This window comes from Coenobita brevimanus, chromosome 71, assembly GCF_032717465.1.
Source record: "Coenobita brevimanus isolate Jiangsu-jjx chromosome 71, ASM3271746v2, whole genome shotgun sequence".
Taxonomy (NCBI): Eukaryota; Metazoa; Arthropoda; class Malacostraca; order Decapoda; family Coenobitidae; genus Coenobita; species Coenobita brevimanus.
This window is the reverse complement of record NC_137024.1, coordinates 34,604,476-34,618,307: the sequence shown is the minus strand read 5'-3', so window position 1 is coordinate 34,618,307 and position 13,832 is coordinate 34,604,476. Positions and strand designations below refer to the sequence as shown.

Here is a 13,832-nt window from a genome sequence, read left to right as displayed (position 1 = left end):
GGTCTCCTGGTACTTTTACCCATTTCCAATATTTTACATTTCTTTACATTAAATTTCATTTCCCACGTCCGGCTCCAATTGTGTATCCTATCCAAATCCTCCTGCAGTATTTTACAATCCTCCTCAACCTCTATCTTCCTCAAGATCTTTACATCATCAGCAAACAGACTCGCATAACTGTTCACTCCATCTACCATATCATTTACATAAATCAGGAACATTACTGGCGCCAACACTGAGCCTTGAGGGACTCCACTTGTTACTTCCCTCCATCCAGACATCTTTTCCTTTATTACTGTCCTCATTTGTCTGTCTCTCAAAAAGTCTCTCATCCATTCCAGAAGTTTCCCCTTTAGTCCTCCTATATATTCTAGTTTCCACATTAGTCTCTTATGAGGTACCTTGTCAAAGGCCTTCTCTAAGTCTAAGTACACACAATCCACCCAACCATCTCTCTCCTGTACCACATCAATCGCTCTTGAGTAAAAGCTCAACAAGTTTGAAACACATGACCTTCCACTTCTGAATCCAAACTGACATTCAGCCAAATATTCATCTCTTCCAGATATTTTATCCATCTGTCTTTCAGGATTCTCTCACACAATTTTGCGACCATGCTGGTTAGAGACACTGGTCTATAATTCAGGGTTCTTCCCTGTTTCCTCCCTTGTAAATTGGTACCACATTTGCCCTCTTCCATTCTTTTGGCACTTTCCCCTCTTCCAGTGAGCATACAATTAAGCTGTGAATTTTATCCGCCAGTTGTTCTCTGCATTCCTTCAGTACCCAATTAGAAATTCCATCAGGTCCTGGGGCTTTCCTTACATCTTGAGTTTCCAGTAATTTATACACTTCCTGCACCTCCACTTTTATATCTTTCATCACCGGAACATTTCTAATCACTCCCTCCCCTTCCACAAGCTCCTTTTCTTTAGTGAAAACTGACTGGAAACGTTTGTTCATTATTTCTGCTTGCATTGCCGCATCATTAAAGACCTCTCCATCTACTTTCAGCTTGGTGATTCCTTCCTTTTGTTTCAGTTTGCCATTAACAAATCTATAAAACAGTTTGGGTTCATCCTTGCATTTGTCAATTATACCTTTTCAAATTTCCTTTCTTCTTCCCTACGTATTCTTGTGTATTCGTTTCTTGTTCTTTTATATTCTTCCTTTGTTCTGTCGTTACCTCTCTTTCTCCAATTGATCCACGCCTTATCTCTCTCTTTTGGCTATCATACACCTTCTATTAAACCACTCCTTTTTCCTGTTTTCTTTCCCTCTTACTCTTGGTACAAATTTTTCCACTCCCAAATTATAGAGGTCTAGAAAGATATCCCACTTCCTCTGTATCTCTCTTGTTTCTCTGAATTTTCTCCAATCCGCATTTTCAAAAAGTTTCTCAATCCTGTAAAATTTGCTTTGCCAAAGTTGTATCTTCCCTGTCTATGAAGCTCGTCTCTTGGCTCGACGTTTCCTATTAACATCTGGAACTCAATGACCACGTGATCACTTTTTCCCAAAGGACAGAGATATTCCAATGATTCTATTACATCAGGTTCTTTGGTGAACAGTAAATCTAACCTTGCTGGTGTGTCCTCACCTCGAAACCGTGTCTCTTCTTTGACCCACTGCGTCATCACATTATTCATTATTATATTTAATAACATAGTACCCCACGAATCCTCGCCGCCTCCCGAGTACCATTCCTCCCAGTTCACCTCTTTACAATTAAAGTCACCCACCAAAATTATATTATTGCTTTTCTCAATTATTTTTTGCAAGTAGCTAGCCATATCTGACAACATCTCATGGTATTCGTCATCCTTCCATGCTCTCGTCTTTGGGGAACATACACTACCGCCATATCTCTCTTAACATTCTCTCCAGTTTCTAATTTCATATATATCACTTCAGCCCTGCCTTCTCCCATTTCCACAGTATCTACATTTATGTTGTTCTTCACTGCTATCATCACTCCTCCTCCCTTTTTTTCTTTTCTGTCTTTTCTCCACAGTTTGTATTTACCATCTCCCAAATGAACATCAATATCTTCTCTTAATTTGGTCTCTACAAAGCACATGACATCAGGTACATGCTCTCTCAAGAAATCATTAATTTCGATCCTTGTCGATATGAAACCATCAACATTAGTATATATCACCTTCAAATTATTTTTGACATTATTAATACCCTCTTCTCTCCTACTCTCTGTCCGTACCACTTCCTCAACTTCTGATCTTTCACAACCATCCCCCTAATTTCCTTCACTTCTATTTCCTTAAATACCATTTCCTTACTTTCATATCCAATACTCTCCAAAAAAAAGTATTACGTTCTTCCTCTGTCCTCTTATCATTTTTTCCTTTACTTCTTCCTTTAATGATTTTAAAGCTTCTCTTTCTTCTTCATTCAGATCTTTTCTTATTATAATATTTTCCCTCCCCGCCTCTTTGATTAATTTCATGGTCACTTTAAGTATCTCATTTATTACACTTTCTGATGTAAACTTGACTCTCATTGGTCTTGTTTCCCCTTTCTTATAAGGCCCTATCCTCCTTACTTCCTCAATTTCTTTTACCCACTTGTTTCCTTCGGGGTCAATCTTGCCTAATATTCCTCTCACCATGTTCGTGTCTCTCTCGAGTCTTGCGAACCTAACCTTTTCTTCCTCTTCCCTGTTTCCAAATACTACCACACATCTGTTCCTTTCTACCGTTTCTCTCACTATTTTCTCTTTTTTCTTCAGTATTTTCACTACATTTTCTTCCATTTCTTTCTTGTTCATTTCCCTTTCTTCCTGGATGATCTCTCTTAAGCTGACCACTTCTTTCTGTTCTTCATCTACGTGTGCCCACTTTGCCTTGTGTTCTTCTAGTACATTACTCACCTTCTCCGTTTTATTAGTACTCTCTTCAAGTTTCCTCCTCAGTTCAACATTCTCCCTCTTCAAATTCTTAATCTCTTCATTGGCTGTTTCGTTGGACTGGATTAGACTCTGTATGGTGGTTTCCGTATTTCCTGACACATCCTTTATCACTAGATTCTCTACTTTTTTTTCGAGTTCACTAATCCTCATAATTAATGTTTTCACTAGGTCCATGACATTAGTATTAGCATCAAATCCTTGAAATTCCATTCCCTCATTGTTTACATTTTCGGCCATCTTTAACGTACCGATCAAGTACCTAAACAGCTGTTACCAATAAGCCACAAACATTCATGTATACTATTGCCAACAAATCTTTACATTTTTGGTAGTCTACCAACTTTCATTATTTTAAATTTAAAGAAAGACCCTAGGAGACAGGACAGACAAAATTCCTGAAACTACTCAAGGTCAGGAGCGATGCCAGGGACGTCCTCTCTCTTGAAAGCTATGGTTTATATGGTTAGAAATTATCATGTTGAGGAGGAGGACAACCCAGATAACAAATAGGAAATGTGTGCCACTGTTATAACTTGCCTTTAGAGGTTTATGCTTGTAATAACATTTTGTTTTAATTTGCAATATTTTTGTTTTATTCTCTTATATTGCTAGAACATTGTGTACAGACACACATGGCAATCTGGATCAGCTACTAGAAACCGATATTCTAATCAGAATGTGGTTCATATTATTAGTTTGGCAGTACAGGAGTGTATAGAAGTAATAGGGCATTTTCAGTGTGAAATACAGACCTTGTTAACTTACAAACAAAATTTTCCAGTCCATTTTTTCCTGTTCATAAACAGTACAGTAAAACCTTATCATAACGCGCTAATTGGGGCCCAAGCCATTCTGAAAAAAGTGAAATTCTGATAAATGCAACACCCAGACTTCCCCCTGCTATCCCGGACTTTTTCCAATATACCTTAGTCCGGATAGCACCAACGGTTTTTCAACTGCTTTCACTGTCATTTAGTGGATTCACTATAATAATCAAATGGTATAATATATATAATGATACTGTACTCTATACTGATAAACATGTCTTTTATTTACCTTATTGTGCTGAACATAGCTGAATTGGTCAGGCAGTCAGGACTGCTTTTGGCTTTATCGGACTTTTTCCAATATATAAAAATTCAATCCAGTCGGCTCCTCGAGTCTGATAATAGCAAATTCTGGTATATTGAAGTCTGTTATATCGAGGTTTTACTGTATATCCAAAAATTTTTAAGTTAATGTCATTGTTAAACCAATTTTAATTTTAGTCATATAGGGTAAACACTTATCTTTTGTGGTATTACCTCCATTTTTTCACAGGCGAGCAAAGCATTGCAAAATTACTAGTTTAGGATGGAATCTGAAAAAATTTTAGTTTGTTACTTAATTATCTAAAAATACACATTAAGCAAGATGATTTTAAGGTCAGGTGATGTTTTGGTTTACTGCAAAGGGTTTTAAGGCCAATACATAGATGGATTTGCTGTGGGAGCCCCCTTTTAAAATAAAAGATAAGTACCTATTGTCCAGTGGTGTCACAGGTCTCATGTATTTTAGGCTTATGAACTTGAACTTCTCAGCAAGGGTGAATTCAGTCTTCATCCCTTTCAGCAAGGATGTAAAAATACCTTTTTTTGCAACTATTTTAATTGTTTACATGCAGTCGCAGTCTTATGATTACGAGTGTTTATATATTTATTTTTCGTTCATTTATAAAGGCTCCAGCAAGTTTGTATATGTCGACCTTGATCACTAATGACAGCTCTCCATGCTGTTCAATCACTGGCAGCCTCCCTATTCAGTCCCTCGTCCCTGAGGGATATGGCATTGTCCCAGGTCTTTAGTGGTCTGTCACTTGCAGTCCCATCCCCAACATTCACTCTTCTCACTTTCTGCACCAAGTTCATCCTCCATCCTCTCCACATGTCCAGACCGTCTCAATCTACCTCTCGACATTACAAAACTAATACACTCCTTTCCCATCCTTCTCCTCAACTCTTCCATCTTGAGCCTAGTCCTGCATTCAAGGAGGCACTGCACATCTATCTAATCATTGTCATTTCAGTATGTTTTTTTATTGCCCAGGTCACACAACCATACAGCATTACGCTCCCAACACGTGCCACATTTAAAAATCACTTAGTGCGGAGGGAGAGCCTTCTCAATGTCGGGAGAAGTAACAGCTCCTTGAACTTCTGTCAGCCACTCCTCAATCTATCCACAGCTAGCTCCAGCCCCACCACCAGCAGTTACTGTCTCTCAAATAAAAAAAAACTCTTCCTGGCATGTAGGATACTCACCAGCAAGACCAATCCTTTCGTGCCTGACGGTCTCCACATACTTTCTCTGACTCGCCACACACATGAAATGAACATTATCTTCCAGTCTGTCTCTAATACCACAACACCTCTAATCATTTTGTTTTGTTTCGTTTTTGAAGGCTCCAACATGCATGCGTCGGCCCTGGTCACCTAATGGTGGCTCTCTGTGCTGCTCATTCTCTGGCAGCTTCAGTCCCTTGTCCCTGAGGTCACACTCAGTGACCTCATCCTAGGTCTTTTTCGGTTTTCCTTTGTAACCCTACCCCCAACTTTAAGGCTTCTCACGAGTAATGAAGAGAGGGATGGCATTGATAATGAATGGTGATGGATGGAATATCTCAAAACTGTTGCATGCTGATAATGCAGTGCTACTTCCAAATACCGGACAAGAGCTTGATATACTAGTGCAGAGTTTGTAGGTGTCTGTGAGTGTTGTACTTTGAGAGTAAATATAGGAAACAGTAAAGTGATGGTTATTGTGAGAGAAACTGACTCCCAGTGTGATGTTACATTGAATGGAGAGAGAATGGAATTGGTGAGAGAGTGCAAAGACCCAGGGTTAGTGATAGAAAAGAGAGGAAAATGTGCAAGAGAAGTGAAAAATATAGTGATGTAAGGAAGGAAAGTAGCCGGTGCTATGAAGGCCTTGATAAAAAACAGAGGCTTGAGTGTTCCAGCTGCACGAGGCTTAGTGCCAACTTTAATATACGGATGTGAGACTATGGTGTGACATGAAAATGAAAAGTCAGGAGTAAGAGCAGTGGAGATGGGAGTGCTGAGAAATGTAAATGGAGTACAGGGAGTGCAGAGAATATGGAATAATGTGATTCATGAAAGATGTGGAGTGAGGAAGTTTGTGGACACCAAAATCGAGGAGAGTGTACTGAGATGGAGTGGTTATGTGGAGAGATTGGATGACAGTAGAGTGGTGAAAAAGGTATATCTGAGTGAATTTGAAGGAGGGAGGAGGCGAGGTAGGCCAAGAAGAAGGTGGAGGGCTGTGGTGGATGAGTGTGTGAGGAAGAGAGGTATGGAAGTTGGTGAGGCTAAAGGACTGACAAGAGACTGAACTGGTTGGATGAATTTTGTGTGGAGAAGCGCATAACCAGGGATTTGGCACCTCTTTTTAACGTGACAGGATTTGGATTGACTATCAGGCAGGTATATGTGAAGCTACAGAATGTGGTGAAATCTTTTTTGGCCTGTCTGATGGAGCCAAGATTTTGTGGGCTTGAATGATGAGTGAATGGAAGTGTGGCCCATTGAATTGGGCAAACTTAGGCTGTCTGGACATTGCTACTCCTCACCCTGCCCTAGGGTGGGAAAGGAGGTCTGGATGATGATGATGATGATGATGATGATGATGACTTTCTGCACCCAGTTATCATCCTCCATCCTCTCCACCTGCCCAAACCATCTCAATCTACCTCTCCTCATCATAGCAACAATACACTCCAGTCCCATCCTACCCCTCAACTCTTCCATCATAAATCTAGACCCCCAGGCCTCACACTCAGGGATGCACTGCACATCCACCCAATCATTGTCGTTTCTGTATGTTTTGGCCTGCAAATATTCTCTTCCTTTACAGCCCAGGTCTTGCTGCTATACTGCATTACATTCCTTACACATGTTGCCTACAAAGATCCCATTGCACATAGGGAGAACCCTGTCAGTATCAGGAAAGGCAACAGTTTCCTGAACTTCTTCCAGCCACTCCCCACTCTAGCCTTAGAGCAAGCCCCAGCCCCACCTCCAGCACATAACATGTCTTCCAAATAACAAAACTCTTCCACACACTCAAGAGACTCACCAGCAGGTTCGATTCTTTCATGCCTGCCAATCTCCACGTGCTCTCCCTGACACACCACACACATGAAATCAGCATTTTCTTGCAGTCTACCTCTAATACCACTACATCTCTTATGCACCCACTTATCACTGACACTGCATAAGATGGAATTACTTCCCATGACCTTGTGGCAAATTGCACATGGCCACTCTCAGTCTTCTTTGACAGTACCGCCACCAGCCCTAGATACCATCACTTTCGTTTTATCTACATTTGCCCTTAAGCTCTTGTGGCCTATACTTTCTCACCACTTCCAAAATCTTTCCTCCACCTCCCCTTCATTCTCTTCAATCAGCACCATTTCATCAGCATACAACATCTCCCACAGGAGTCCATTTCTGAAGTCATGTGAGAGGGCTTCAAGTACCATTAAGAACAACAAGTTGCTCAAAACTGACCCCAGGTTCACACCAACATTCATGGAAAACACATCACTCAAATTTCCATTTACCCCTACGTGGGTGCGAGCACCCACATACATGGCCATAACCACCTTAACCAGCCACTCTTCAGTCCAAAGCTTTCTCATTGTCCACTTTGCCACCTCTCTTGGGACTCTGTCAAAGGCTTTCTCCAAATCAACAAAAACAAAGCACCATTCCTTTTTCTCTCCTGTATATTTTTCCTGAAGCTATTGAACAATGAAAATGGTAATATATATATATATATATATATATATATATATATATATATATATATATCTGTCTATCTGTCTATCTATCTATTGCCAGACGCCTCAATCCCGTTTGGGGTGGCCACAAACAAATTGCCTCCAAGTTGCCCTGTCCCCCGCCACTTCACTGCCCTGCTCCCAACTCACACCCCCCTCTCTCATATACCTCTCCACCCCATCCCTCCATCTCATCCTCGGCCTCCCCCTCCCTCTTCCCCCCTCCACCTCACTCACATGCACTCTCTTCGTCAGTCTTTCACCCTCCATCCTCTCCACATGGCCAAACCACCTCAGTGTGTTCCTCATAACGCTTCCTATCACATCCACATCCACACCACAACGCTCCTTTATATCCTCATTCGTCAGCCTGTCTCTCCATGTGACTGCATAGGCTTCTCTTAAATAACTCATTTCCACTGCTTTCACTCTTGATTTGCATCCTTCCAACAACGTCCAAGCTTCACTTCCATACGTTAGAGTTGGTATCACAATACTGTCATGTAGTAACTTTCACTTCCATGCTCACTTCCCTGTTTCTTTTGTATTGTTTTGGGTTCTTTCTTTCCATATTACATTTTTTTTTTTTTTTTTTTAATGTGTTTTGCCTGATTTAGTCGTTAATGGCCAGTTATAGATGTAAAATTTTAGATCTTCCTCTGATTTATGTTAATTATTTTCCCATAAGTTGTGTTAATTACATCTTACTATTTACTATTTTATGAGGATTTTTGGCTACTCATTACACACAAAATATGTCAAAGCACTGTATGTATTCATTATGTTTTATTCACAGAGAAAATGTACAAGTCTGTTGCAGTGTTTTAGATTTTTTTTTTTTTTTTTTTCCCCCCCCAACCACACTTTCTTGAAATACTGGTGTACGTACATGATTTAGAGCTGCCTACTTCATCCTTGACCTTTACCATTTTATTTCTTTGCCTGCCTTCCTCTTCTCCTGCTTCAGTGTTCCCTCCTGTCACTTTTTGTTATGCTTCAATTCACTTCAGTTGGCTGTACATTAGGCAACAAGCCTAATGGTTTCCTGAAACCATGGAAACCATTTACAACATTGGATTGTAACCATATAAGCACAAAATGGGATTGAGTGGAGCCTGCTATGGTGTCACTGTTAACTTTGTGGAGAGATGCAAATGCAGTGTCCATTCAAGAACCAAACCTTTACATTTTTCCCTGCGCTTCACCACAACCTCTTGTCTTTCTGTGGCGAGGTGCTGTCAGCCACAGGGAAACACCAGTTTGCCACATGAGACGGCCCTGCAGGGGCAGTTGCTTGCCTGTGGCTGATGGGTCTGTATTGTCAGAAAGACTAGGGTTGATCAACAATAACAACTAACAGTTGCATTAAGACTGGGAATCTGGGTAATCAAGGCTTGACAGCACATTAAGTAGCTGAATATCATCAGCATACCTTGCTAAAGGATATCAGTTAGTCATTATCCATGGAGTAGTCTGTGTAAAGTTTATGTTGAAAATTGCTGTAATTTGCCTCGGCACAATAGTTTGACTATTAATATGTTAGGTGTGCGAGTTTGTTTAGTGTGTTGCAGTATACTGTATACCCTATAACAGCATAATTAATTTGTTAAGCAACAGTTTTTAGTACAGACATCCACCTCACAGTATGCAGATGTTGAGCAGGAGATAGGTTGAATGTAATGTGCATGTATAATTAGTCATGATTTTGAGTGTGTGGGTATTTAATAGAGTGGAATGTGAGTTATAACCATAGCTGTTGTGAAAGATAGAATCCCCCCAATTCATACTGTCTCTTATGTTGTACTGCATGCATTGTGTTTGGTAAACAGGTTGTCGGAATTATGCGGGTCAACGTGGAGAGAGTTTTGGAACGTGATCAGAAACTGTCTGAGCTAGATGATCGAGCAGGTGAGAGACTAGGTGCCAGTTGCAGAAATAGAACATTGTAGTGACTGTCATTTCCCACTAACTTGGATGTATGGTTCTCACTAATAAGCTTAGCTTTGCAGCATATCTCCACCTCAGAAATACCCCAGCCCAGGGATTTCTGCCTTCAGATCTCTACCGCATGGGTCCCCAAGAGTGTGATGTGTCTTGTACAGTATGGCGTGGGGTGTTGTTGGACAGCCTGTATGGGGTGAGAGTTGATAGTGGCACTTGCAGGCTGGAAGAAGCTGCTTTACAGTTTTTATATCATTACCTATTTGCAACTACCATGATTAAGCTCTGGCATTGAGGATGAGGTACCCATTGTGTATGCCTAATAATTCTCTGACATTAGGTAACTTTAGTTACTGCTGTACAGTGCTTGACGATAGTGTACTAGTAATGGCCGAACTCTGATAATCTGGATTTATTGTCACTGATGTACTGTACAGTATTTAGAACACTACAGGCATATTATATAATAAAATATACACTCTGTCCCCTGCTTGAAAATAGAATCCATTGCACAAGTGTTCCAGGCATTCCATTTGTATTTGTCTAGTAGGACAAGCATACATTCTAAATCTGTTATGTGTACTTCAGTCTGATTAGCACATCCATTTATTAAATTTATATATGCACTCATTAGCCATTTGTTATAAATCTCCTCCCAACTTGGCTTACCAAAATTATAAGCTACAGTATTGGTATATAGCATAATTTTGTTTCGAGATTAACTGTACTCTGCTATATTACATGAAAATCAACTTCAGTTTATTAGATTTATACAGTACTTGAGAGATATCAGTTACAGTATGAAATGAAAATTACCAAAAAAATTTTGTTTGACTGGTCATAGGCTTCATGGTCCATTCCCTGAGGTCCAGCAGTACTTCTCCTCTGTACAGTACTACACATCTCTACATGCCTTTACTTTGGCATTAACACCCACCATCCATATTGAATACATGCTAGGACTATCATACAGGATTGGTGTACTGATATTCTATCTACTGTATCTATCTTTTGCCAGACGCCTCAATCCCGTTTGGGGTGGCCACAAACAAATCGCCTCCAAGTCGTCCTGTCCCCCACCATTTCACTGCCCTGCTCCCAACTCACACCCCCCTTTCTCATATACCTCTCCACCCCATCCCTCCATCACATCCTCGGCCTCCCCCTCCCTCTTCCCCCCTCCACCTCACTCACATACACTCTCTTCATCAGTCTTTCACCCTCCATCCTCTCAACATGGCCAAACCACCTCAGTGTGTTCCTCATAACGCTTCCTATCACATCCACATCCACACCACAACGCTCCTTTAAATCCTCATTCGTCAGCCTGTCTCTCCATGTAACTCCACAGGCTCCTCTTAAATAACTCATTTCCACTGCTCTCACTCTTGACTTGTGTCCTTCCAACAACGTCCAAGCTTCACTTCCATACGTTAGAGTTGGTATCACAATACTGTCATGTAGTAACTTTTTCACTTCCATGCTCACTTCCCTGTTTCTTATCACTGCTTTCAAAGAACCAGCAACCTTTCTTCCCTGCTGTACCCTTTCAAACACTTCACCCTCCAAACCTCCATCCTTACTCATCACACTACCCAAGTACTTAAACGTACTCACATTTTCCAATTCCTCACCATCCAACCTCGCTGTACATTCACTGACTTCACCTCTCTCAAAGACCATCACTTTACTCTTCCCTACATTCACCTTTAGATTCCATTTCTTACACACTCTCCCAAACTCATCCACCAAGCCTTGCAGCTTAATGGGTGTATTTGGGTGACATGTTGGCAGGTCTGATGGTAGATCAGTAAAGTCTGTTTGAATAAAATTCAGATCCATAAATTGGTCCCCATCCCTGCTAGGTTTTAAGCATGGGTCCATTGGGACTGTAGAACACTCCTCTGCCGAGTTTGTGAGAAAAGTCATGGTGATGATGATGATGATTTAATAGCTGAAAATAACATAGTAATGGCATCTTCCAGTGTGTGGTGGTTGGTTACCTTTCCTGTACACCTTTGATGGAACAGAAAGTATGGTAGTTTTTTTTTTTTATTCTTATTATTGTTAATTTTTTTTTAACATGAGCTTCTATATTAAACGTAGAAGTTTTTGTCTCTGGTATTTAACCTGTTCTTAGTGCACTGTAATATAAACTCTATGATTATGTTGTGTGCCAATAACTACCATCCTTAATTGTTCAGTAATCTCTAACATCTACTCCTAAGCTTTGCTCTGGGCTGAGGGACAGTGTACTTAGTTGTTTATGGTATTGACTATGAGCTTGACATTGGATGATATTTCATGAGTGATCTTGTGATTATTAAAATTCCACTCTTCCTGTGCTGCTGCTCTTCCCTCGTGTGTGTTTCTGCTGGTGTCTGGGACCCCTAGGTTGTGGACATCATGCGGACAAACGTGGAAAAGGTTCTGGAAAGGGACCAGAAACTTTCAGAACTGGATGATCGTGCAGGTATTCAGCCTGGGAGGTGTTCTTGTATGGGGAAGCAGGAGATCCTTGTGCAATGAAGGCCTAGTTGGTGTTCTCATGTTTATCATCTGCAGACAACACAATATGCAGGATTTTTTGCAGCTTGCACATACAAGTGTGTGTGTGTGTGTGTGTGTGTGTGTGTGTGTGTGTGTGTACTCTTATTACTTGTGATATACAGTACAGATTTCATGAGATGAGATAGAGTTTGTATATTTGAATCTAAAACTTTCATTTCTATTACAAGTACAGAACTTTTTATTATTATTATTATTGTTATTATTATTATTTTTGTGTATATATATATATATATATATATAATGAAAATGCATATTTTAAGCATAGGGTGTATGAAAAATAATTGCCTTCATGCAGAGTAAGTAGTATTCAACAGGAATGTAATTATTTAGTTGATTGCAGATGTAATAAACTTGGGAACACCGTAGTTAGTTATGTTGCACTACCTGGTGTTGTCAGGTTGTGTACTGTCATGTGTTTTGTGAGGCATGTTATGTTGTATATAACTGTTTTGGATTTTCAGAAGGTGAATTGTCTTTAATTGAGCAAGTTTTTGGCATATATGAAATTGTAGCAGAGCATCATTTACTTTGATAAGTTTGTGTTGATAGTCATTACATTGTTTTATATCGTGATATTCTACATTTAGTAATGTTATTGATTAGGTTTTTGATTGCCTACACTGTAGATTGCTAGTTTAAGGACAATTCACTGTACTTCACCTTAGTTTTTGAATTGCATGTGAAGTATTTGTGTAGGAGCAGATTATAGAGTGCATATTCAGTATGTTATTGTATTGGTTCTTCAATTTAGATTTTCTTTGTTGGTTGTCATGGGTTGAAAATGCTTTATATTTTTTTTCCCTTTACCATTTATCATGTATATGCATGGATTATGTTGCTAACACCCTTTGTATACCCCACCCCTCACTTATTCTTTCATTTGTGTCCAGGTTAACAAGTGCTTCATGAGCTTTTGGTTGGCTTTTGCTGTTGCTGATGTAGCCATCTGGTTCCACATTAAAAGTTTGGTTACTTTTAGCAAAATTTGATTTCTGTCGTAGGTGTATTTTAAGTATGAGTTTATTGATGAGTGTGATGTGGGAATGCAGGTGGTGAAGATGATGTGAACCAATGTGAAGAAGGTGCTGGAAAGAAATCAGAAGCTATTGGAACTTGATGACTGAGCACGTACTCGGTCGTTAGTACCATATGCTTATTACTCATTGCCTTTACTTTTACTCTGCTGTACAGTGGATGGTTTATTCTTTTTAACTGAAGTAATTTCCTAATAAGGATAAAAGATTCACTTTTGCATTTTAGTGATTTCAGGTGCCAGATAGATAATGAATGTTCATTTAATTGAGACTTTACTCATTTTTTAAAGAGGTCCTCATCATGGCAACATAAGACCTTACGTACTAAAGAGCAGTGTACAGTAATTGCTAGTATTCAGACTGCAGTGTTGGACTTACTGAGAACATAATCCATATTTATTTGTATGTACAGTTCCTCCCCACGGTACATGAGTTCAGAGTACGCGATCCTCATTGTAAGCGAGGACCTATTTTTTTTCGATTTTAGAGTATTTTTTAATAGTGACGCAAATTGAAC

General features: G+C 39.8%; 1 protein-coding gene across 7 annotated transcripts in view; it reads left to right on the top strand.

Moving 5' to 3' along the window:
- The window catches only part of nSyb (neuronal Synaptobrevin), a 157,242-nt gene that overhangs the window by 31,895 nt on the left and 111,515 nt on the right, over positions 1-13,832 (top strand). For all 7 annotated transcript variants that reach the window (XR_013898594.1, XR_013898595.1, XM_080277937.1 and 4 more), the window contains exon 3: positions 9,599-9,677. Coding sequence is in view for 5 of the 7 variants with exons in the window: in XM_080277937.1 (XP_080134063.1) it covers positions 9,599-9,677 (79 nt within the window). In the remaining 2 variants the exon portion in view is untranslated. The remainder of the gene's footprint in view (positions 1-9,598; positions 9,678-13,832) is intronic.